We start from the raw sequence: 27,884 nt of genomic DNA on the forward strand, positions 1-27,884 counted from the left end.
GTTACAGTTAGTATATAACAAAGTCTTGTAAAATATTGAGTTGATAAGGATGTGGGCTTTGGTTATTGAATTGTTTCAAACATTAAGACATCTTTCAGCATCAAAACACTGCATAACTGTGCACACAAGAGATATTGTATGACATACAGGAAGAAAGAAATTAATATATATATATATATATATATATATATATATATATATATATATATATAATATTAAATAATAATAAAGTATGACTCACCAAACAGCAAGTGGGCAAGTGAATACAAAAAGAAACAGGGAGGGCTATTTTGCTTGCAAGTTCAGATGTAAATTTGAGTGAACTTCTCTAACTGTGCAGAGTGGTGGTAATGATGCTTTGAACGAATGGTTTCATTGAATTGTGTCAAATTTTCATTGCAGAAAGCCTAACAAAACAAACTGTTTCCATGGAGAACTACTTTACAGTCAACATTTCCATCTCTGTTCATATGTCTAAATACAGTCAGCATCTCCATTTCTGTTCAGTTGTCTAAATAGCATTACAGCTGACACACACACACACACAAAAAATGTGTTGGGTGCAGCAATTTTAATTAGATATCATAAGTATAATCCCAAAAGAAAAAAAATCCAAGCAAATGTATTGTGAGGAAGTTGGAAAACTTGTTTATTTTGCATTGTATTAGGCAATAGTTAATTTTTTTCTATACTGAAATATGAGTAAGGTTAGCTTGTAAATATATTTTCTTAATTTCTTGTAGGAGTGTCCATGTGCTCTTCAATGTATACTGATGGTGGTAGAGACCATAGGTATATATGCCGTATTCCAGGTTGAGGGTTAGATGTCACCTCTGCTGCTGGAATCTGCTGCACCTGTTTAGTTTCTTTGCAGAGAAGTTACAATAAAATATTACACAGTAAAAAAGGTATATTAATAGTGCAGGAGAAGAATGAAGCCCAGACTGCTTTTGTTGTCCACCAGCCTGCTACATGTCTGTGAGAGCTGTGGAACTCTTTATAACTTGCTATGGTCACTGAAGCTCTGGGAAAAATCCCTGCTTGACTGATACTGCTTATTTCTCCACCATGCTTTACACCCCACTACTACTGGCTTTCATCCTGCTGTAAGGGTTCACCACCACCAAAACCTTACACCTATGTATCAGTGATTATAATGAACAATTGTGTTTTCTCTTTTCAGCAACAAGGAAAAATTGGAGTGACATTCAACATTGGCACAGTGGATATCAGTGTGCAGGAAAGCAGTACACCTGTGAATGATGGGAAGTATCATGTTGTCCGTTTCACCAGGAATGGTGGCAATGCTACACTGCAGGTGGATAACTGGTCGATCAATGAACACTTTCCAACAGGTACAGTGCTAATTAATCGATCTAAAATTAATTATCTTTATTTTACATCTTAACTGTACATAAATGTTGGCAAAACAGTATCAGTTAATAATGAAATCATACTCCTAAAAGTATAACAATTCCTCTCAATAATGCCAATGGCAACTGGATCACATCATTATGAGTCACTTGAGAAGGTCAATGGGCAGGATCTGCATCCAAAACAAGAGCAACATTATTAAGTTCAACTCCTGCTTTTGTTTTCAATTTGTGTCTAGCTTATGCTTTTAAGCTTTTAAACAGTTGACTTTACAAAAGCACAAGAATATACTTTGACTTAGCACATGATGGTGTATCTCTGTCAGTGCCAAAAATCCTGTCCATATAGTCACTGTTCCTTGTCAGGCATTAATTTCTGTGCTTTTTGTACTTTTTTTTATGAACTATGAAGTGATAGCTATGACAATGTCTGTAACTCTCATGACTAATTAGATTAGGGATCTGAAAAAAAAAATGACTAAGCTGAAAATGGCAGTAGGGAAATGATTATCATTAAAAATATCATGTAACACACACACACACACACACACACACACACACACACACACATATATATATATATATATATATATATATATATATATATACATATAAAACCAAAACAAAAAGGATTGGATAATATACTTATTTTTGCCAAAGACAGTGAAAGATTGGTATATATATATACATATATATATATATGTATATATATATATAGATATATGCCTTAAGTGTATCTAAGGATGAAAGCAGCACTTTTTTTCTTTTTGCAGCTATCGCCTTGTAATTTCGTAAACCCAATCTTTCACTGTCTTTGGCAAAAATAAGTATATTATCCAATCCTTTTTGTTTTTTGTTTGAAAAAAATGTCAAATGACTGATTGCATTTAACAGGCAGTATTAAGATAAACCATGTTCGTACTGGTGCTTCAGATCAGTCAAATCTAAATGTACTAATTTCGAGTGATGGGGCCTGGAACAAACAGCTATATAGAATACAGTTTTCTTTCAATATTCAGCAACTTATGTTTAAACAAACACCATATTATTCATCAGACTTACAGAGTAACAGACATACTTGCGTGTGTTGAAAATTTAAGTTACTACATAAAAGTTTTAACTATAACCATGTGCTCGAGGCCTCACTCCAGACTGTCTCATTGTCCTCTCTGTTCAGGTACTGTTTTAAACTTCACAGTGGCTAATGCATTTCCTGTCAACTTAAGCAGTCTATTGGAGCGTCATCAGAGCTTTATGTTATTCAGCCAGTGAAGAATCAGAATCAGAATCACACAACCTTGATTGATCCCCACAGGGAAGTTGCTTTGTTACAATTGCAGAACACTGTTAGGAAAGAGGAAATAAATAAATAATAAAGTAAAAATGATTACAAATAATAATAATAATAATAAATTAGGAAGTGAATAGAAAAATGTACAAATGCAAATATTCAAAAAGTAATGTTTGAGGTCGAATTAGCATACAGCAGGTCCAGGGTTCTGTCTCCTTTGGTAGTACAGTCCACACACTGAGTGAAAGTGACAAACTCTTGTCCAATTGTCGTGCCCTGGCTATCATAAAGACAACACTGTGACAACAGTCTTGTATGGACCCTCTCTTTCATGCAGAGGAGGGGTGCATGTCAACAACAACCAAGATGGTTGGGTGATATGCTCTTAACCATCTCTAGTACATGGACCCCGTGCTCTTCTGTCATTATTTCAATGCTTGATGAAGCATTTTTTTAAAAGAAAAGAACACTTTTATTTGGCGAGTCAGCACCAGAGAGGTCATTCCTCTAAAACACCAAATAAGGAACCCTGAGAACCCTGAGTCAAAACTTCTTTTCTCAAGAGGACCAGCCCTTTGGGCTGTTTTCATGTTTCCATGAGACCTTGTTATTGGAACATATGGTATTATGGGACAGCATTTGGAAAGTGGTGTTAGACAGTAAGGCAACAAAATTGGTAAAAACTAGGTCTTTGTTTTTGCAGAGGTGCAGACAGAAAAGCGAGAGAATCAACATCTTCTCCATCCTATTCAAAACACTTTCGATTACAATGAGGACTGTAGAGCCTAAATGACAAGCAGTATATATCCTGAATGAAGTTCTGTAAGGAAGATCTCTTCTCTCTTATTCTGCTTTGTTCCTCTACACATTATCATTGGCTGTATACTCCTGATTTCTTTCTCTTTGTCACTTCCACTTTGCCATGCTGTCAAGTCTCTCCATTAACAATCCCAACATCACTATATCTGGTCAAGGATCTTTCTGCCAGCATTCTTCAAGCCAATCAGTCATTGGATGCTATTACTTAAATATCATTGCAGTTCTGCTGGTGTGTCTTTGAGACCTACTATTGCATGATTGTGCTATAGCATGTAAAGTCAAAGCTCTTGTGTTGCCCATTGATAACTCTCCAGTATTTCGGCTGTAAACATAGATCCAGATCTGGTCTCTAGTTCAGGATCTCAGAACATCAGCCAAAGCTTGACAGCAGGAATGGAAAGCACTCACACTCTGGCTTCCATCACCTCTGCTCTGTTGCTTGTGCGTCCATCCCACAGGCTGCCAACATCCCTTCAAGACAGTGCTCTAAAACCTTTCAAGGTACTAGCCAGTAGCCTGCAAGCACTCCCCGGCACCTCTCAGGGGATTAAGGTTAGCCAGCCTCTGTGTCAAGATTGTTGCCCCTCGCCATATGTTGCCAGGTGCACATTCAGCTATATACATATGCAGTTCATCATATGCAATCCATCTTGTTCACTTTGTTCACACAGACTCGACTCAGATTGGGATTGGGATTTGGGACTTGTTAACAATCTTAATTGTATTACCTTTGTCAAGGAGGTTATGTGTTTATCCACTTTTTTGTGGGGCAGATCAGGATTATTTACTATGACTAATTCTTAGGCTGCGTGGCCCACTATGGTTCTGTGTGGCCATCATCTCCCTCATGTCTGCCTCCCCAGAAATCCACTGCAAAAGACAAGAGCAGCAGAGTGAGTTCAGAACCATAGCTCACAATGAGCCTAATCTTACAGAAAAAAAAACAGTAGGCTGACAACAACACAAACCTAGTCTGAGTTTATTCAGCAGGATAATGTTGTATAGCTTTGCTTTCTTATGCCGTTACAGCAGAAATTCTAATACTTGTAAAGTACTCAAAGTCTGTATATGATCAGCACAGATTTCCAGAGTTTTAGATAAAGGCACAAAAACTACTAGAATATATAAATAAAAACTAGCCAATTCAATCGCCCAAGCAGCATCTGTTTGGAATTAGTGAAATTTAAAATTCTACTTTGCAGTCAGATCAAACTTTCACTGGCTCTTCACCTGCTGCAGTGATTTTGTTCTCATAAATTCCACACAATGACTCCAGTAGCTCTCTCGCTTTAGTCTTTAGTTAGTGATGAGGTATCCTTCGCACAGATGAGGAAATGCTTGGTCCCATTACAAGTCTGAAGACCATGAATATTACTCTTGACACTCACAAGATATAAGTTTTGCTTCACTATGTAACTGATAATAGTAGGCTAATTGAATGTATCACAGTGCAAAGTATCCCAGTTCCTCTCAGTAACTGAAGATGTCCATATTCAAATGTACTTCAATACTGAAAACACTGAGTGAACACATCACTGTTCAAGGTACTGCAGTTCATAATAAACACGTCACCATTCAAGGCATCCCCATTCATAGAACACTAAGTGAATGCACCACTGTTCAATGCAATACAGTAACAACAACATTAAGGAATGCCTGACCGCTCAAACAACCCGACGTTCTGCTTTGAGTCCGAATTCTTCTAGTCTGTTGCCAGACAGAGCTGTTACTGTCAGTTTATTTATCGTCATTAATACACATGAGGAAGTAACATACTGTAAATCACAGCTAAGATAACAATGGCACATTGTCACTATAGTTAGGAGCTCTAATGCTTACTGCGGTCAGTGACTGTGGTGAATCATTTCAGTTCACAGATCTCTTTGTAAAGATGTGTACAGGTGCTGAACACATTTTGTATATACCTCACAAACTCCAGCTGATTTTTGCTTGGCCATGTAATTTAGCTGTGTGCATTATACCATTCATTTTCTGTCACTAAACCCAGCATTCAGTTCTTCCCTCATACATCGCCATCTGTGGTTGGCTGATTGTTAGGGAAGGTTTTTACAGATTGTTAGCAATCTCAGTTTCCCATTCTATCTCCCTCTTCTATTCACTTTTATTTACTCGATTAAGGCATTCTAACAAGAGTCAGTTTTGGTAGGCATATTGCAACCCATTTTAACTGTGGTTTAATTTCTCTTTGCAATGATATAAAAATAAAAGTCCATATATTTGCAGTTAGTACACTGTATAGACTGTAAATAAAGACGGATGTAGTCTTTGTGACATCACCCATAGGTTTCTGATGAGCGGTTTTGAAGCTCAGAATGGGGTGCTCTGCCGTTGCCATCGTGGCAGTGCTTGACTCTGGCTGACTCCCAGCTAATCAGGGCAAAAAGGTGAGGCATGTGTAGAGCTGAGACTTCGGTGCCTACCGGTTTGTGGCAAGCATATCCTCACTCAGCTGTCATTCAAAGTGGCACACTCTCAAGTTTTCTTAAATTTAAGCCTTAATAACAATAACAGGTGAATGATATAAAAATTCACCCTCCATACAGTTGCCAAGAATGGGGGAAATTAGCTGTACAGACCAAAACTTTTTTGTACCAGGCTGAAAAAGCTTTTCTGTTTGTGAAGTTGGGCAGTTTAACAAATATGGGAATTGACTTACTTTTGGAGCCAGTCTCAAGTGGCCATTGAAAGAACTGCAATTTTTGGGACTTAAATGTTGGCTTTATTTTTCAGCCCAAGAGGCATTCAGACATTGAGTTTTGGATTAACATTTTCAAAACAAGATAAATCTCTGGCCATCATCTCCTCTCTTTCAACATTTGACAGTTTTCTCATGTCTAAGTCCTGGTTCAGCCATAACATGTTTTTTTTAAGTGCACTACAGGGAGTTTTGGTGTACATCCTCTCTGTTCAAATTTCTTTCTCTGTGGTCTCATAACCCATATAGCTGATGGTCATGGCTCATTTACAATCCCTTCACATAACCTTAATTTATTTTACCCTTTTTCATTCTGCTGGCTCTATCATCCTCACCAGTGTCCTCTGCATCCCACATTAACATCTGTCTCTCTCCTCAGGCCTTCGACGGCCCTCTAAATTTCATCGCAGACTAACATCTTATCCTCTTCTGAGGCATTTGGCGGCTCTCTAGCATTCATTGTAAGCTAATATCTAATGCTCTTATTAGGTCTTTGGCAGCCTCGATCCCTTCTTTTCCCACAGTAACATGTCTCTCCTCTAGCCTTCCCTGCCTCTAACCTTTGTTGCACCTTAACATTGGTCTTCTCTGGCATTCAATGGCCTCTTGCCTTAATCCACTTCTGCTTTAAAAGTAGTTCAATGTATATATGGCAAAACAATTTGCTTGGGTGCTGCTTGCATCTATATTCGCATATGCATTGATAATGTATTGTGTGATGATTTTTTTTTGAGACATGTGTCCTCAGTTTTGATATTCCTAAAACCAAAATATCAAATTACCCCAATTACCCCAATTATTATGTCACAATAGACAGAATATTACAAGCCGGTATTACATCTACTAAAAAAAATGCAGTACTGTCGGGAGGGGTTACTCAAGGTAGGATTTCACATTTTGTAATGTTGCAGTTTTATCCTAAAAAAAAACAAAAACATTTATTCCCTCATTATCTACACTCAATACCCCATAATCACAAAGCAAGCTTATTAAAAATGCTATGACACTTGCATTTTGGCTGAGTTAAATAGTAAATACTACACAACACTTTTCTAATCTTATCACACACTCATGGAACAGCCATCAGAGGAATTTTGGGGTTCAGTATCTTACCCAAGGACAAAGTCAAAATGTGGACTAGAGGAGCCAGGGATGGAACCACCGGCCTTCAGATTAGTGGATAACCCACTCTACCTCCTGAGCCACAATCGCCCAGTTGCCACCTCTTCCTCCCTCTCTTGATCATCTTTGAGATGTTTCTTCACCTGTATAGTGGTAATTCAATTGATTGGACATGATTTGGAAAGGCAAACATCTGGCTCTAAGGTCTCACCATGTATATCAGAACAAGAACCAAGCCATGAGGTGGAAGGAACTGCCAGCAGTCCACAGAGACAGGATTTGTCCAGGTACAGATCTGGGAGAGGTTACAAAAAAATCTGTGCATTGAAGTTTCCCAAAAGCACAGCGGCCTCCATATTTCTTAAATGGAAGAAGTTTGGAACAGCCAAGACTCTTCTTAGAGCTGGCTGCCTGGCCAAACTGGGGGAGAACGACCTTGGTGACAGAGATGACCAAGAACCGATGGTCACTCTGCAGTTCAGCACTGCAACACTCCACTGAGCTGGGCTTTAGGGCAGAATGAGCAGACGGAAGCTGGAAATTAGCAAAAAAGCACCTCAAAAAGCATTCAAGATTGAACTGGCTGGTCTCAATTCTAAGCACAATTTCTGGAGGAAACCAGACTTAATTTTTTTTGTTTTTCTTGAAGTTTTTCCCATTTCCACACAGGATCTCTGGAGCTCAGCCAGAGTGACCATCAGTTTAAGTTTTAGCTTTTTAATAAATTTGCAAAAATAAAAAAAAATTCTGATGTCACTTTTTCATAATGGGGTATTCAGTGTAGATTGATGAGAGAAATTTTTTTTTTATTTTTTATTTTAGCATAACACTTCAACATAACAAAATATGAAAAGGCTAGCGATCTAGCTTTTCTGCTGGGCCATGCATAGACAGTAATCTGTTAAATTTCAATAAGAGTTGCATTTCTAACCTTAATTTTAAATACTTACCAGTGATGTATTTTATCACTCTTGTTATTTATGTTTAAATCTAGTTTGATGCTGGAGTCCAAGAGCTCCACTGATATGCCAGAAATGTCAAGGGTCTTTGAACTTGTGATCCAGGGTTCAAGTGCTCAGGCTCAGGGGTATAACTCCCAGCAAGGTGTTTGAGCGTACAACAAACTTGACTTGACATACATTTATTTAAATGAAAATATTTGAGATTGCCACTTTAACATCATTTTGCCACTATATTAATAACGAACATAATTCAGGCAACAATATATTTTCCACAAAACATATTTGCTGTTAGTACTATTATTAGTACTAGTAATATACTAGTATTATATCAACTTAATTTCTAGGAGAAAAGATTGCTATAGCTTGTTTAAGTCCACCTTGCTAAAATTATTGCAATCTAATTAAACATTTTCTTAAGTTAAAACATGTTAGAAAAATGATGATGCATCTGTTCATTTTGGAGGCTGCAGTTTGTGCTCCTGTTGAATTGTGTTATGTTACATTAAGAAGTGATTCTAATATTTTGTCCACCCTATTTATTAATTTTTCTATCATTTATTTAGTGAGCATCCACTAAATAAGAAAAACACCTCATAAGCAAAGTCCCCACAGTTTTTCAGTGGGGCAGATCAAAAAATTGTCACGACCTTTTTGATTAGAAACATAAAAGAATAAAAAAGTATATGCATTTACACTGACTACACAACACATTTAAACTAAAGAAAGTACATTTACAAAGCCCAACATGTCAACATATGACCACACTTAGAACATGTAGAATTGAGACTGTACAAACCCACTGACAAAACCTATCCTAACAGAGTTACTAGTTTAATTTAAAAGGGGACTAATTATTAGAGTAATTGATCAATGAGTATGAATGCTTATCAGATACAAAACACTGCATATCAGTTTATAATAATCTAAGAAAGGATATTACACATCAGTTACCACAATCAGCAACAGATCCTCTGCATGTTCATGTTACAAAATCATCTGCAAGGAAAGTGGAGTATGACATTGCATTGCAGCAAAAATGGAGCCAGGTTCAACTTTGTTGCCTGAGCCCTTTGTTGATGACCAGTGTGTAGGAGCTCTAAGCCATCACTGACAGATTTACACATCACTTTATTTACTTATTTATTTAAAGAGAATCCTCATTTAAGATCCTTGTATCTCTGCATAGTTCTTTTTTATAAATTCTGTAAGTGCACATGCTTTCCAATAAAATATAAATTTATATATATATACCCTTAACTAATGTGTACTGTGTAGGGCTATATTTACAACCTCTCAGTTATGCTCAGGGCTCATTCCTTATGTTTTTTTTTTCCTGATTCTTACTGAAACATTCAGATCTGCATAACCTGATCAGGGTTAGCATAAGCTGATTTGCACCAAGATATAATAATAAAATAGCTGCAAATCACAGGTTCTAAACTTGCACTCAAAAGGAAGCAACTGAACCACCCAAAATTAAATCCACAAGCAAGCAACCAATTATTATAGCTGCAAGCAGAAAATCACAGGTTCTGACCCTTTTGCCCTGAAGCAGACAAACTTGAACCTGTATGCAGCAACAGGCAGGTTTAAAGCTTGACAAAGCCAAGCAAAACCATTTAAAGTAGTGTAATACTGTTTAAGGAGTGAGGCTGGGCACACACTGGCATGCACACTGGTGCACTGCAGCTGCAGATCATCTTGGTTTTTGTTTCAGCACCCACGTCAATGGTTAGAGTGGACACACTGTCTTGCATGTCTCATGCCTCAAGGCAACATTGAGTGATCTAGCAATTCAGTGTCTTTTCACCTGTGCAGCTCCCAACAAAAATAGTCAGGGAAAAGATCTGTTGACAGTCATATTGACATCATACCGGGCACATTACTAGGCTGAATCTGAATATGTCATAGACATGAAAAAATATAAATATATTTTTTTTACCATTTTAACAGCTGCATCAAGAGACAGTCGCATTTTAGTTACCTTTTCTGTCAAAATAAATCAGAAAGTAATGTATAATGAAAAGAAATCCAAAGGAAAACATAGCTTGCAAACTCTATATAGAAAGATAGAGCTGGCAGTAGCAGTGATACAGCAGACAAGCAGCCAGTGTGAGCACACGCACGTGTGTGAGTTACAGCAGGTCAGCAATGCAGTGGCCACGCAATGCAGACACTGTTGCTGGCGTGAGACCAAGTCCACACTTATGTCTTCTTTACAAAGCGTAAAGTAGTTCAGCGATAGTGCACTTAGCGCTCAGCCATTTATTCTTCCTTCATCAAATGTGAGAAATCAGCTCGAGTTGTGAACAAATATGAGATAGGCCACGCCCAATTGTACCAATCAATATAGCACTTCAGAATTTGGTTATTATTGGCCCCAAGATCATGCACACCAATTTTAGTGAAATCATGTCAACTAGTTTTTAGATACACATTTGTGGGATTTGTGGCAACCCCTATGGGTCAATGTTCTCAGCCCAACAAGGCTGTATACCAAATTTGGTGTTGTTAAAGTGAAAATCCAAAATGTTCTATTCAGTCAGTTTTTCACATTATGCTAAAAAGCAAAGAATCCCATATGGTGGACTTTAATGGTATTAGGGGATATTTTTGTAGAGCACAATGAGATGGACTTGTCACACCAATCAGACAAACGGTGTGAGGGGTGTGCCCCTTCCAAAATTGTATTAATTATAGCGCAACAATTTTTCTCATTTTTCTTGGGGAGCATGTGCAAATAATTTTCAGTTATTAGGCCTATTTATTAGGTTTCATGTTAGCTAATTATTAATTAGCTAATTTCAGCTCACAGGAATCTGAGTCAACCGGAAAAATGATAATAACCAGACCGGCAAACAGGTATCAGGCAACGTATCAACAAACTACTGGCCCAAGTTTCATGTCAATCTGACATATATAGTATGTGAAGATACGATGTCACTTCCTTTGTACAATTTTTCCTTTAAACCTTTTGCATTTTTCTAAGTATCAAAACTATCTGAAGAATAGTTATAACATTATAGAAGAACATTAGAAGATAGAACATTAGAAGACATAGATGATGTGTGCAAATTTTCATGCAGATCCCATTCACAGCCTAAACATTGTTTGGAAAAATAATTTTGGCATAGTTTATGATTTCTCAATGAATGCACCACCTAATGGCCATTTGGTGCAGAAGATTGCACAGATCCTTAGTGGGACAGCAGAAAATCCAGTTCCAGGGTTTGTGTTGACCTGTTGTGAAGATATGCAAAACTTACTGTTTTGACTACTACAGGAAGTTATTCCTGTAATTTGCACATTTTGTTGCACAATCAAAATTCTTTTCATAACTTCTGTTCAGGAGAGTCCACAGATTCTATGTGCAAAGTTTCATGCAGATCGGACTCACAGCCTACAGGCAATTTGAAAGTAGGTTTTGCATATTTTGCAATTTTACAAAAAAAAAAAAAAGAAATGGGCTTCTGAACTGACGATAGGTTGGAATGAGGCTTTTGTCAACTTTTGTCAGAATTCACTTGAATTCCAGAGGGTGGAATTACTGGTGATATGCCACAACCATATTAATCAATCATTACGAATGTCCATACAGGTAATGAGTAATGACTGTGGATCATGCAAACCAAATATCATACAAATCCATGCAACATTTTACAAGATATTCTGAATATTTATTGCAGTAACTTTTCAGCATTTTGTAAGTCATTTGTGTGTTTACATTCATTAGTGCAGGGTCTCACCATTGAGTTGACTGAGGATTAACTTAAGACAAATGGATTTATGGCTAATTTACTGATAAGACCAACCATTTGCAAAGTTTTTGGATTGATAGCAATCATGTTTTTTGACTGATGTAGCTTATTTATAACAGAATTGTTTACTGTATCTAAGCCCTGCAGTACTATATTCCAAATTTGGTCAGAAAATCTATCTATTCAATATTACTAGACTTTAGTAAAACATCTATCATTCTGGCTGTTATTATCCAGAAGGCTTATACTGAGAAGTATAAGAGTGCCACATTTCAACTTTCAAAATGTTCATCTTTTTAGGATTACAGCACTGCTATCAAGCCAATTGGGATGATATTTCTTGTTAAGCTTTTGCACATCATGTCAGTTATGGTGCCAAGTTCCATAAAGATTGCTACAGCTCACAGAAAGGTCATGTCCACATTCATCCATCAATATGGCACTTCAGGAAGAAGCAGTTCAATTGACCAAAATGAAAGTGAGCAACGAGCATGTTTCACGGCCTATTCATTTTTCTTTTATTCTAATTAGCAAATATCCAATATGGAGGAGTTTTATCATCCATGAGGCTTTTTTGTAGAGCACATTGAGCTGGTCTTGTTGGTCAAATTTCAAGTCAATCAGAAAAATGGTGTGAGGGAAGTGGCCTTTCCAACACCAACATCTAGCGATTGGACTTATATTTCTTGGGAAGCACATGCACATAATTTCCAGTCATTTCATCAAATTTCATGTTTCTAGCCCATTCCAGCTCATGGTAAAATTAATAATAATAAACCAGGGCAAAAAAAAAAAAAAAAAAAGGTTATATACCTGCAAGTGGGAACATTTATGGTATTTGTAGTGCCCCCTATGGGTCGGTTTTAAAATTCTTCAGTTGACCTATTCCATTGAACAGCTTGAAGATATGCACCCAGATTTCTGATGAATGGACAAATTGTTAAAAGAGTTATGGCAATTTCCCTGCTAAGTATTGGCCAAACTTTGAAGTGCCATTTCGATTGATGAAAGTGGGCGTGGGCTATTCATCATTATCTGCTATCCTAGGTCTTTGCTCAATTTGCTGTGAGCTGGAATGAGCCAGAGAAATGAAAATTGGTACCATAACTAGAAATGGTGTGTAAATGCTTCACAAAAAATATGAACACAATTGCTCCTGTGGTGTATAATTACCTGTTTCTTTTTGTTCAGCGCAATAGGTTTAGAAACTGCAAATTGCTACTTGTGACTGTAGTTGCTCCACCCATTTTTATAGCAACTGTAGATTTTCTTATGGAAAAAAAGGGCTGAATACACAGATAAACTGCTGTTGATAACATGCCAGGGCCCCTCAAAGTAAAGATATATATATATATATATATGTGTGTGTGTGTGTGTGTGTGTGTGTGTGGGTGTGTGTGTGTATTTTAAATCCTTTTCACCCAGTTATTTTATTATCGTCCCCCCCATACTGGTTGATAATTTTGTGTGTTTTGATATTTTTGTGTAAAGACCACAGATTCATCTAAGTTTTACAAAACATGGTTCAATAAAAATGTAATCTTCAGATAAAATGATTTAAATATATTGTAAATGTTCAAGGACATGTGATATTTCCTCCAGCTGACTTAATGCTGATGATCAATAAATGTCTTTATAAATGTCTTTTAAACTTTGAAGGGAACAGCGACATTGAACGCTATCAAATGGCCAATAAGAAAATTCCTTTCAAATACGCCAGACCAGTAGAAGAGTGGCTACAAGAGAAAGGTAATTTCGAGCAAACATATTTATGTTCTTATGTTTAATGCAGGTTATAACTTTATATAAAGTTTTCCTTTGATGTTGTCAGACCAAAGTGATGTTTTCCATGTCTATCAAGGTACAATTGGTGTCACAAGCATGAACATGAATGTCAACCCATGCATGCAACTTTAAATGGAATTTCATCAATTTAACAAAAACAAAAAGTAATATAAGGAATTAAATAAGTGTAAATAAATGAACCAATAAACTGTAACATAATAAAATACATAATTAAACATAATAAATGAATCAGTTATAGCAATGAGATGAGAAGAAACCTCTAAATACTATGACAGGTTATATATATTCATGTTACCACTGAGGGTCCTATTTTAATTGTCTATGTGCAACAACCAGTGCAAAGTGGTAGGTCTTGGGTACATCCTGTGTGGCCTCTTAAAGCTAACCTGCCAGTCTCATTTGTGTATGTCTAGCAATGCCAAGTGCAAGACTGGGTTTGGTGATTAGTAAATACACTCAGGTCTTATCGCTGAAACAGAGTCAGTCACAGTGAAGTATGATTACAGTGACTCAGCAAATGGAGAGATACCTCCAAGATATTATGATCTGGGTAGGCAATGCAAGCAGAGGCAGATGGCGAGGTGTTTAAAACTGTTACAAACTACTTAACTGTTGACTATTAACTATAACTACAAAGACAACAGAAATAATTAATAGCTGTTTATATGATAACATTGATGCTATTTCAGTTATAACTGTCATGTTGTAAGTCATCATCACATCATTTCATCATGTGACAACAGAAATGCATGAAAGTTTGGAAAAAAAAAGGGCAATGATGCACAGTACTGATTAGCCTTGGCAGTCTGTTTTTTACATGTTACAACTGCAATAACACTGAGTTCTAACTGACTAGTCTGATGTGTCTAGAGGTGCATATTATTTTGTAGCAGCATGAGGCCTGAAGCTCATACTACGAAGCAGGATTTGTGGTTAGCAAGTAACTCCAGGTTTAACTCTGCGTTTTCAGTCCTGCGATGGTGGGTCACTTTTTACTGGGGTAAATCACCACGGTAACTGATGCTGAACTCCCAACCTGCTCTGGAGCAGGTTAACTTCAGATGATCAGATCAAAACCTGTCAACAGCCCAACTACTGACCAATCAGATACCTGGAAAAAACTGAAATTACCTTGATAACCTCAAATCCTGCTTCGTAGCACAGGCCTCTGGTGTCATTTCCTTAACAACTCTTCTGAGATTATCTTGCTGCCTTCAAATTGTTGCAGGTATTTAAGCAGCTATGGACAACAGACACTGTAAGAACTGCCCATATGCATTTATAGATCAACAAATCACTGCTTTACTTGAATTAACCTCCTATGAGCCACCTTGCACTTGTGCAAGGAGTCAGTCATCCAGCTTGTAGTTATCCAAGAAAAGTTGAATCAATCATTTCAATTACCAAGTCCAGTTGCCCTCGATTCATCTTTTCTTTGACTGGGCACTAAAATGCAACACATCAGAAAAGGGAATTTCAAGGTCAAGAAGAAAATAAATGCTTACGCACTGCTTGTTCTGGTTGTTGTGCCACCATGAAAATAAGGCCCTTAGTTTTGTTGTAAATGACTATTGCAGCTATATATAAGTGTAATAAAACATTTTTCCTGTTTTTCTTTTGAAAACATCATACATCTGGATGTCTCATCTAGGACGGCAGCTGACAATTTTCAACACTCAAGCAACAGTTGCCATTGGTGGTAGTGATCGTGGGCGGCCCTTTCAGGGTCAACTGTCTGGCCTTTACTATAATGGCCTCAAGGTGTTGAACATGGCTGCTGATGGTAACCCTAACATCAAGATTAATGGCAGTGTGAGGTTGGTAGGTGATGTGCCCAGTGCGCCAGGCTCAGCCAGGACCACGGCCATGCCTCCAGAGATGTCCACAACCTTCATTGAGACCACTACCATGATGTCCACCACTACCACGCGGAAGCACAGATCCTCCTCAACAGTACAGGTATTGGTAGACTTCCCTTAATAAGTACACATCCAGTGAATTAAGCATATGACAGAAGACATACTCAGTATACCTGAAAAGTACTTAAAAGTAGCTCAAAGGTGAAACATGTAAACAGTCTGCATGCAGTTTATTCTTGATCAGTCAGCAGCAGATGTGTTGTCAATTCCAGGAGGAATGGATCAGAACACGATACCTGTGGGCATAGCATTGCATCCCCTTGCATCCCAAATTATTTTGTTTTGTAAATGGTCAACCACACATCAGTATGAAGTGGCTATATTGTTTTGCTGAGTATATTAACTAACCAGAAAAGTCTGACTTCATTAAAGCCAGATTCATACAGTTGTAATTTGGCATGACACCCAAACATTTCTGTCTGATACTGTATCCAATTCCAGTTGATTTGCAACACAATAAAATTATAAACAGACAGAAACCTTTATAGGGTAGGTTCACATTTTTCAAGCCTGTCTGAAAACATTAGCAATGATGATTGTGACTCCCTCCTACTGTAGTCCATACCAAATTAATCTGGGACATACAGTAGCATGGGAGTGATAGTCCCAAAATATTCTAATGTGGTTATTTTATCATATCTATTCATATTTGCACTTAGATTCTAGTCTCTTGAGCAACAGGGTGATTGGCTCAGGGGTGACACAGATGAGTCTCACATAGGGAACAGATATCCATTTTAGAGTTGGATTTGAACTATGTTAATTGTTATTGCAAACTGAGCTGCTGTTGTTTCACATTAAAGCTTTCCAAAGCAAACCAATCTGAGGCCTTTATTCTTAGGAAGCTGTAGTAAATATATGCTTTGGTAGAAATGATATTCTTCAAAATGTGTTTGTCATGCATTACCTTTTACTTATCAAGTTTGTTGACATCTTAACTCAAGGTTGTTAACTTAAGTTTTTTTCAACCACAGTCTACTTAAGTTAATTGTTGATTTTTAAAGTGACACTACTTTATTTGGTGTTTCTATTGGTTTTAATCCACTGGTAGCAATTAATTAGTTGGATTAGTAGTTTTACCCCCCAACTCTTCCCTGATGTCCTGTGTCTGCCATATAATGAATCGCTGATTTTTAAAATTACACTGCTTTATCTGTAGCTTCTACTGGTTTTAATCCACTGGTCTATTTGTTATGGAGAGGTGGACACATCTGTGCATAATTCAGCTGCTGGTAAAACCTCCTGAATGTCTGGTTCATAAATTAACAGTTAGTTTAGTAGTTGATCCCAGCCCTTCAGTGCTTTTAATGGTTATAGTCAATGGATCTGTTTATTTTGGAGAGTAGTATACCTCTGTAGATAATTCAGGTCCAGGTAAAAACCTCCTGAACCACTGACACTGAAGAAATCCAAACCAGCAGAAGCTTACGGCAATGGTGGTGAATTCCCATGATCCCATGCTCATCCAACGCCGTTTGTTATTGTTTTGATTTAGAGACCCCTACTGGCAGAAATGACATACTGTGCATTTGAATAAACACATATCTTAGTTTGATCTCTAGCCACCATACAAAAAGCAGTGATGAAGATCCTACTTCACAGACCACAGCATCTTGTCATTCAGGAGGAGGTCAGAGAAAGGGAGGTGCAGCAGGTCTGAGGGGCATCCTGGGTCAGTGGACAGTGTTCATTTTGTTATTGAAAACTATAACAAGAATTATTCATTGATGAGGTACTTTTCACAAACAAGACTAAATATAAAAGTAACTTTTGAAAACAAGAACTAAGACAAAATGTATTACATTGATCATCAATGCATTACAAACGAAACAATAAATGAAAGAAAGATAAATGTAGATATTTTTAATTAATATTTTCTGAATGCACTAACTGGATTTACACAGGGTGAGTCAGTAAACTGATAGGGTATGTTGGTGATATTTTGCTCCGGTCTGGTCTCCATGCTTTGCGGTGCATGAAGAGAATGTGGGCTGCGTGAGGACCAGGAATTTGAATTTGGAGAAACTCGCTCACAGTGGACAGCATGCTGGATAGCCTGATAGAGTCCACTCTCATCAATTGAGCGGCGGTTTTGAACATCCACCAGCAGTCCATAAGCACAAAAGAAATCCACACCTTCCAGCCAAACTGCTGCCCGCTGAAACAAACCTCCACATACCTAGTGCCATATGTACATATGGGGCTGCCATTAGGCATTCCATGGGGTGGCCGTGTCCACCAGCCAGGATGTCTTCTCTGTGCATCCATGTTGTATAGTAAATGCTGCCCTGGGGGGTTTCTTGGATGAACAGCAGCCTGCCAGCTATGGCTACTACTGAGCGCTGGCCACAGCATTTCCAGACATGCTGAAACTGCATGGTGAGGAGGATTTGTGAGAAGGCTCACCATTCTGGTTTCTGTTGAACTCCAGAGGGTCGACACCATGTAGTATTTCATCTCATCCACGGTAATCTCCCGCAAGGCGAATTGTCTGGGCAGATAACTTCAACTCTCGCAGCTTAAAAGAAAATGTGTTGGTTGTCATGTTTGTGAAGAGCTGTCATTGGAGACATCAAGCAGACAGGGTCAGGGTCACTAGTAGAAATTGCAGGAAAGAAAATTTCTTTGTTTGTTGCACAAATGTGTGTGTCACAAGCCGGAACAAGGTGCTGTCCTCAAACCCCCCCAAAAAAGGTAGAGTCATTTACCCTGAAAAGCCTCCTTTCTTAAAGTGATGTGTCAACGTATCCACTGACCTAACACAATTAAACACAGTTATGTCCATAGAGTCCGCTACAAAGTGTAATATTTTTCAGTGAAAAAATGTGCATTTGTTTATCATTCATGGATTTGTATCACTGGGTACTAACTGGAGTGACAAACAGCGAAAACAGACATCTGTTGTGTGAATATCAGAACAAACCCACTTACAGCATCGACTGGGAAGAAGTCAATGGTCATTGGGGAGGAGTCAGTGGACAACTGGAGAAAGCTCGAGGAGGACATTCATATGTGACACCAGAGATCATCTTTTCCTGAGCAAAGAATGAAGTCACACCCCTACTATATGTGTTTGAGCTTTCTCTGTTCTTTGTTTTGGTCTTCGGGACAACAGTGCATGCATGTTAGTCTGTGTGGATATTAGTGCATTTGAGTCCCAGTTTAACTGTTGGCCCTCCTTATGTTTATTATGACAGACAGACCGCCCACATGCAAGATGGCCAAGTGTAGTGCACAGCGTTCAGGTGTAAGAAACCTTATAGAACTTGTTCCACAGAAGAAGCCACCTTTTCATCTGAAAAGGTCTACAACAAAGAAAGAGACCAGAAGAAAGACCAGAGCATAGGCGAACAGGCCATGGGGACTCAAACCTCAGTCGGCCAGTGGATTGTCAAAACATCCATGAAGTTTTTTAAGTTTTTATTGGCTTTGTCAGTGTCTTGTGGGGATGGTCCCAGCGAAAAGGTCCAACGCTGAATTACTTTATCAGTCTGGGCCAGAGCCAATACTGTTTCAGCTTAATCAAGATGGAGAGCCCTATAAGCTGCTAAAGTAATCCATCTTGACTTGGAACTGATGAGTGGCTGGAGGTGTGGCCAACAAAGCATTTGTTTTGGTCCGTGATGCTGGTGGTCTAATGGGACACCAGTGATGATCGCCTATAGAACCTTTAAAAGCTTTATTCTGATGTGACAAAATAAATTGAGTACTGTTGGATTCAAAACTGGATCCAACTGGATAAAATCTGGCTCTGGAAATGTGGATTACCTGATGAAGTGGGTAATTACCTGCCAACCATAATCCTGTTTCTTCTAAGGTTTTGGAAAAGGCTGTGGCAATGCAACTGATGGACTACCTAGAAATTATTTACTATTTGCACCCATTACAATTCATGTTTAGATTAAAATCTTCCACTGACAGTTTAAATTGTTATCATTTGGAAAAAATTAATCATACAAAGGGAATTTTGTAGGACTGCCTTCCTGGACCTTAGATACCATAAATCATCTCATTGGCTCTGAAATTCCAAGTACAGTTTCTTGAAAAAAAAAACAAAAAACTTGTCATGTTTCAATGGTGGGCATTGTGTCATCACTAAAAATATCTTCTCTTTATCAGTCCTAGAACCAATAATCTTTAGTCTATACATAAACGTCCTGAATCATGTAAAGGAGCTGGTTATTAAATGTACACGGATGACACAATCATATGCTCATGGAATAACAGCTATTACAGTTACAGACCAGTTGTCAATACACCTGGAAGCTACAGCACATTGGCTTCAAAACTTGTGTGTCAGTCTTAATGTTAAAATAGAAGCATCTACATATTTTTCTTCTGGAAGATGTCCCACATCAACATAATTAGACGTTAAGTCCATGGTCAGCCAATTAATCAGCTTTCTGAGGTCAAATATGTAGGTCTAATGTTCGATCATAAAGTGAAATTTGACATGTCAAAAAAAAAAAATCATTCACATCCGTTCACATTTGAAGCAAGCTCATGAATGATTAATCCCCTATAGAATTTTAAGTTGGATAAAATTAATATTTGACAAAAAGCCAATAAGATAAAATCACTGTAACATCCTAAGAATCCAGAATATGATAACTTTTAAGAAGCTATTGATGAAATTGCAGTTGCAAACATAAATCTTATCTGCAAATCTTTACATGGCCAGGCCCTATGTGCTCTGTGACATGGTGTAACCATTACTAGGCTTTTGGATTATCAATTTATACCACTGCAGGGAATTGTGAAGTTTCACACTGGAATACCTGTTTGAACCAGACAGCTTTTCTTACAAAAGGAGCTTGTGCTTGTACTGCCTACAGCCAGTTTTGTGTGTTATTTTAAAGGCCCTTCTAAGGACAGACATTGGAAACTGGCAGTAGATACAAATACTGTAATGCACTGCCTTGGTTAATTGTTATGCAATCCACTATGTACACTGCATCTGTCTGTATCAAATAAAACATTCAATAAAACCTGTGACCTGTGATCAAAGTTCCTCCTAAGGTTACGTGATAACAACTAAGCAATCTCCGTAGCAAATGATCAAACTCGTATCAATTGAGGGACACAAGGTAAAAAAAAAAAAGAAAAAAAAAGGTGAACCTTGAGTTAAGATCTTTTCATCAAAATATTGTTTCCAAAGTAACAGTTTAACTTTCATGCTCACCTTCTAACTTGTTTTGTGCATTTTCCCTTGTCTTTGTGTGTCTTCTTTGTTTTTTTTGCTGGTGGCTCTTTATGTTTGGGTATCTTTGTTGTGGCTGTGACCTCTGATGACCAACGTTCTGCCCATGAAGCATACGGCAGATGACATTGTGTCATCTGCAGAGTGTTCGAGTGATGACGAAGACCTGGAGGAGTGTGAAACTAGCCATGCAGGTGGGCTAGGTTAGTTTGCATTTGCTTGCTTTCTTTGTGCTGTCATTCATCTGCATCAGAGGATCAAGATATCCTCAAAGCATCACACCCCATGGATGGACAAAGTGTAACTTCATGAAACAGCCGATGTAGTAACAGTAAGCATAGCAAGCTACACTATACATTACCAAATCAAAGAGAAGCTGGATTATCCAAGTTTCAATTCAAATTGAAAAAAATTGAACAGCATCAATCCTGCAGAAAGTTAATTAGGTATGTTACTAGTTGATAGTAATGGAGAAGGCAATTAATATCATGAGTTACACTTACTCATGGGGTTTTCCAAAGTGGTTAACATGGTCACCATACAGATTTTGTCTGCTGAGAGAAACGATAAGGGGTATACATGTCATCACAAATGTGCAAAATTTGTAAGATGGTGAGCCATGTTCTCTGCACTGTTTTCGTCCACTGCTCCTGCCATTCACTACTCTTCAAGTTTTCATTTTGAAATAATACATTTTGCCAGTTTTTGTTCTTTCTTTTTTCAGCTTTCAAAAATTATGTTGTCTAGACTACATTGATTCATTTTTGTTTTCATTGGTGTTTTTCCATAGAGGCTTGCGTTGGTACATGTAATTGAGAACAGATATCATTGAATTTCTGTGTACAAGCTTTTTTTGGGTCATACTTTTGCTTTTAGGTGTACTTGCTATTCTGTCTTTTTTGTATCTAAACATTAGAATTCTAAAATGTTTAAGCGTTGTGATAACTTTGAGAATCAGCTTGAAAGAATTTGGGAATGTCCATATTTTAGAAACAATAATTTTGTAAAACAGCAAATACCCTGTTGTCATTTCCATGCTAAATAATAAAAGTTTTTTTAGTTTTTTTAGTTCTAGTTAGTTTTAGTTTTTAACATTTTCAGAACACTTTTAAGTTTCTGTAGCCTGTTATTGATTTTTCTTTTCTTTTTGATACACCAGAGCCTTTAAAAAATAACGTCTATTTGAATGTTCAAATAGGTTTTGAATTCATGATACCCACCAAGACAGCTTTAACTAACTAGTCTACCTTTTAAAGTGCTTCTAATGGGTGGAAATGACAGGTCAGTCTTTCTATGATTATGAAAAATTACTATTAAAAAGTAAATGACACAGAATGACAAATTTAGTTATATAAAATACTATAAGTAAGAAAATGTCTATGCGCCATTTATCATACAACCAGACTTTTAGCTCAAGAGTATTTGTATCAAAAAGGTGGTGCTGCAAATAAAAAAGATAGATTTAATGAGTGAGTAGCACTCTGTGACAATTTGCTTCATTTCAAGGATCAACATCAGATTGTTACTTTTCTCAAGTGAAGAGCTAGTAGTCTGATTCTTAATGGTAATATTCAGTCGTATGATTGGTGAGGATTTAATGCTGTTCTGTTGACCACCAGTAGGATCTTGCTGTTAAAGGTCATTCCCAGGTTTTTTCAAAGAGTGTGAAAGGTCATGGTGTAAATGGGTTTAAAGCTGTGCTGTCTAGCCTGATTTTCATGGGGATTTGTGAAGAAAGACAATGACAGGGCCCCAGTCATCCAATCATGTGTTGACACAGAAATTCACACCATTATAACACTTAACATCACTTTGACGATGACAGCGGCATGCTTTGATTTTAAATTTCCTTTGTTCTTTTGGGGAGTCAATGCTATTTCCTGTTTTGGTTTATCTTTTCTGAATTTTGTTATCACGACATAATTCCCGTCTATTCACCAATTATCCAAAAAAACATTCTTTTATTTTTGCCTCATCATGTGTAGTGTGATGTTTTGGTGGGCAATAATTGTTTCGACATATATTCTGGAGTACCATGCGGCTTTGTACCATGCAGCTTTTGATTAAAAAAAAAAAATATATATATATATATATCTTTTTTTTCAAAGTAAATAAAAAGGCAAAAAAAAATTTCTTGCCATTGACTTTTTTTGTCATGAAAGTTCATTATGTAAATGATGGTAGTTGTAATTGAAAACTGTGTACCCTCCTAATTCTTCACAGTGCCTTTCCTTCCTTACCAACTTCACTTATGCTATACTGCATTTGAATGTTTTAGTGAGGATGGCATAAAAAGATTTTTTCTTGCCACAAATTCTTGTTTATACCATTTTACATACAAATTCTTGTATTTTCCACTTTGCTGAATCATGCTACCAATCACTGGTACCACGACTTAGCAAAATAATGGGTAAATCATGGCACCAATGACTGGTACCAATCGTTGGTGCCATGATTTAGCAAACCCTTCAAATCATTCTCTTTAGTGTCACCCGTGATCATTTCTTTGCATGCTTTTTGATTGACTCCATGCTCCTGCATTTCAACTGACTTGGTTGCTTTATCTGCATACATGTTTAAGTTGGAAATCTTTTTGGCGGTCGTAGCGTCATCGAATATCGTCTGTTTTACCCCACACAGTCTTTATTTTGTCAGAGTGGCTGTTTGTCTGTTTGGTTTGTCTGGAGACATTATCAAGTGATTCTGTTCTCTGCTGTGAATCTGTGTCTCTCCTTACCTTTCAATTAATTTCATAAGATGGCAAATGAGAAGAGTTCTTAAAAAGTTACTACTGTAACCTGTTAGATATTTGATGAATAATTAAACAGGTTCTATTACTATTTTTTCTTGGAGACCATCGATATTCTGAATCATACAATTGATTTCAGTACAAATAAAAAATAATAAACAATACGGTTCTATTCAGCTAATGCCCACGTTATTTTCTTTTCGCAGTCAGTTACTCATTAATCTTACAACTATATTTACGAAGACACTCTATACTGTTTTAAATTACAGTACCAAATGAAAGGTTAGATTATTGTCTGGCCAAGCTCTTTCAGACCCACTTCTGATATCTGATATCAGAATATCGTCGAACAGATATCAGCTCTGTGGCTGTTGATAAGGCTTAAGAACCATGATAGTTTGAAAATTAATACAAATTTGATCAGATGATGTTGTAGTTTGATATGTATAGCCTTAATTAAACTAATAACATGATGACAATTTGTATGACTTGTCAGACTGAATACTTTTCTTTCAAACATATTTTCCAATAAGTGCACCTTTGAGCAACTTAGAGTGCACCAACATGGGACAATGGTGGGCAAAATTAAATGGGGTGCAGTTAGGGGCAATATTTATGTGATTCGATTTATTTGACTTTCCCATACGATACAATATGATTGCCTGTCTTGAAGATTTCTAAATTAACACTAACATTTAAAAATCTCATTAGCCATGGGGCCATGAGGATAAACACCTCAAACAGTAATCATGACTCACATTGTGCAGAATGTTATAAAAGAAGGACCTGTAATGCAGGAGTCTTCTAAGTTTTATACTGAAATACTGACCATCTTCAAACTATCAAAACTGGACATTACTACATCTGTGACTTTTGTCAAGCGCATCGTAGCTTTGTAACCCTGAGGCATCTGGGCAGGTAGATAGCATTGCAGTTTTGTGGATCAATATAATTTAGAAAATCTCCAACTACATCTTCTTTATACAAAATACTGTACTTTAGAAGACTATAGAAGAAAGAAGAAACCTATGAAGTTTCATTTCCTGAGCAAAAAAAGTCATAGCTATTCCTTACTGTTGATGGAGATCGTTTTGATAGAGCAGATACATTATTTTTTGGATAAATTCATCTCTAAATTTACAATGAATTTCCCATAGCAGCATCAGACTACCAGTCTGACATAATTAAAATAATTAGGCTGCATGATTCTAACAACCAGGCACCTTAAGCAGGTGTGTTTTGGAACTGCAGTGGAAACATGGGTGGATTTTTTTTCCTCTAAAGGTGGAACCAAACAGATTGATATTTGGTCTGTCTTTTCACAAGTGTTGTTTGATATTTTCCAGCAAAGGCTGGAATATCTACAGTCAAAAATGGCCAATTTTGTATTTTCAATTGTCTCTACATCCTTTGTCCAAAAACATTTTAAAGGCCAAAGATGTAAAATCATAGGGGTAGTTTTTCAGAGCGATGTGGATCATTCAGTGCAATGGGGAAAATAGATTCCTCGGGTCTTGATGTGGTGTGTCAACTGACAATGTGAAATAATGTGAAAATGAGGCCTTTGTAATGATGAGCCTTGAATCTGTAGCTCACCTCAGCTTTACAGAGCTTTATAGTGAGTTTCAGTTTATTGTTTACCTATCTGCAACATTACTTTTTTATTTCATTCTTTTTCATTTCACTCTAATGAATTTCCAGCTTTTTCAATAAATAACTGCAATAGGTGATCATCAGGTGAATTCATATGCGATAAGACTGCTGCTTATATGGGGAGTTGATGTATGTCAGCACTGTGTAAATAGGACAAGGGTAAGCTTTGATAGACATCATCCACTAAGGACTGGTATCAAAATGCTACTGTATGAGAGCTTACAAACAAAGCTGCAGACTTTGAATTGGCTTTGTGGTATTTTGGTGTCACAAACAGAAGTGAGGCAGCAAAAGGAACCTAATGGTATTTTGGTCAGGCCACTCCCATGTTGTCCCATACAGGTGCTTGGTCAGGACCCCTTGGCATCACCTTTTGAATGCACCAGGTGCCCTATTAGCATCATTTTTCAGCACGCAGGGTAGCACAATAGACTTTCAATGTTCTCTGCTAAATTGAAAGTTGATGAGTCAAGCAGACCACAGCCATTATTTACTGATCTATATGGGAAGACCATGCATTATGGTTTTTAGGTCAAAGTGAACTTTTTCTGTATGAAACCACACCACAGTTTTCCCCTAACCTTAACCTAAACCTAAACAAAGGTGGACTCTATCAAACCAGGAACCGGGGTTTGAATCCAGTCCTGCATTTTATACACCCGCCACTCCACTGTCATTTGTAAATGTAGTGCTTTAGTCATTCATTTAAAAAAAGTTGCTAAAGGTGTAGCCAGAGTGTTAAAAACTGACTTCAAGCACATTGTGAGTGAGAATATCGTTTTGGTGGAAACTAGTTTTTGTCATTGCACTAAGGTTAGATGTCTAAGAACTATCTGTTTCTGGCCCAACGTCACTCTGCTGGCAATCTGTGTACTTGGTCGATTAAGCTAAAATGCACACACTTTATTTTCTTCCACTGTCATCATACTGATTAACTCAGATTGCAGATTTGTGTGCTGTGTGTTCACAACATGGTCCTCTGCACAAAAATCCGATTTCTGTGTCTTCATTTGTTGAGCTGTTAATCACAAGCTTCACTATGACATAAGACCAGGGTTGTGATAGACCTCCACTGAATTTATTAAATCACCACACTCACTAATCTAATTTCACCCAGCCCCTTTTGCACATTGTACTGCTCATACTGCACACACTGTGTCTACATAAATCAAGATAGAAGGTGAACTTAGAGAAACCCACAAAATTGCACATACACCAGCTGTGTGTTACCGTGAGAGAGGGGGAGATGAAGCACTCTGTCATGGTGCTTTGTTTTAGTTAGGCTACATGGAGACTGGTAACACAAACAGCAGCCATTGTTGGGTATGAAATATACCCTTCAGGTATTATCCCTAACTTAATATTTAACCAAATCCCCACAAGCTGAGCAATATCAGACCCTTAATCAACCCACATCAATCACATCACTGAGTAAACCAGTTGACCAAAATGTAAAACTGACTGGTAAAAGCAGCCAGTTGTCCCAGCCAACATTACACTGGTTATGGTATTCACACAGATGCCAAGGGTTTTCATTACCCTTTCTAAGATCATATATCATATGGGCAAGTAATAACAAATCAGACAAAAAATGTGTTGGCCATTTTTTCTGTTTTTAAATACAATTCCTGCTCCCTAGGCAACCGCTGGTCTCCATTCATTTTTACTTGAATATAGTCAGACGTGCCATCTTATGGAATTCCTCTCAGGAATATATATATATATATATATATATATATATATATATATATATATATATATATATATATATATATATATATATATATATATATGCTACCTACATGGGAAAACCAAATAGGTAGCATTAAACAAAATATTGAATTATATGTCAAAAGACACTATGGAGATAAAGCTGGTATCCATAATATTGAGTAAATGTTTATGTATCTTTCTAAATTTGTAAAACATACAAGTACACCTGTGTGACTGACTATCAATTAGAGTTGCTGCTATAATAATGGTTTTCTTTTTGTTCTGATGGTAAATTTGTTTAGTTTTTTCCTCATCAAAATGCAGATGTTTATTACAACTGCTAGAGAATAACACTGGAGCTTGTTTTTATCTATGTATATGGGCAGAGAAATGTGAGCACAACTTAACCCACAGTTAAAGTACATGTAAAGCAAGTATCTGTTATTCCACTACCTGCCAAGATAAAAAAATATATATTGTGTTGCATCAAGTGAGGCTTCATTTTTATTGTTGGAGTGTCATCAGTGAGCCATTTTAATAATCTTTCTCTTATGGTAACATGCATGGTGAACCCCTTCGGATTTCACATTAAGTGTGAGCATGAAAATACCCTTTGACCCACAATAGTAATAAACTGCAGTTGAGAAATATTGAACAGCTGGTCATAACTTGTCAGTTCAGTCCTGTCATAGTTGACAATGCCAATAACCGAGATGTTACATGTAGCATGTTGTATTTTCATGCGTCAGTTTAAGTCCAGCTGCAAACTTCGACCTCCAACAACCACACCTTCCATCAGTACA

At 37.2% G+C, this 27,884-nt stretch overlaps 1 protein-coding gene across 5 annotated transcripts in view; it reads left to right on the forward strand.

Annotated features, from left to right (window-relative positions):
- LOC139614038 (neurexin-3a) overlaps nt 1-27,884 on the forward strand; it is a 108,160-nt gene that overhangs the window by 72,687 nt on the left and 7,589 nt on the right. For 3 of the 5 annotated variants that reach the window (XR_011686881.1, XM_071471124.1, XM_071471122.1), the window contains exons 15-18: nt 1,184-1,355; nt 13,701-13,790; nt 15,499-15,806; nt 21,079-21,169. Coding sequence is in view for 3 of the 5 variants with exons in the window: in XM_071471124.1 (XP_071327225.1) it covers nt 1,184-1,355; nt 13,701-13,790; nt 15,499-15,806; nt 21,079-21,169 (661 nt within the window). In the remaining 2 variants the exon portion in view is untranslated. The remainder of the gene's footprint in view (nt 1-1,183; nt 1,356-13,700; nt 13,791-15,498; nt 15,807-21,078; nt 21,170-27,884) is intronic. The other 2 variants (XR_011686882.1, XM_071471123.1) reach the window with 1 other exon arrangement.

The sequence above is a fragment of the Trachinotus anak genome, unplaced genomic scaffold, assembly GCF_046630095.1.
Source record: "Trachinotus anak isolate AG129_WGS33_773 ecotype Australia unplaced genomic scaffold, CSIRO_AGI_Tana_v1 ptg000033l, whole genome shotgun sequence".
Lineage (NCBI taxonomy): Eukaryota > Metazoa > Chordata > Actinopteri > Carangiformes > Carangidae > Trachinotus > Trachinotus anak.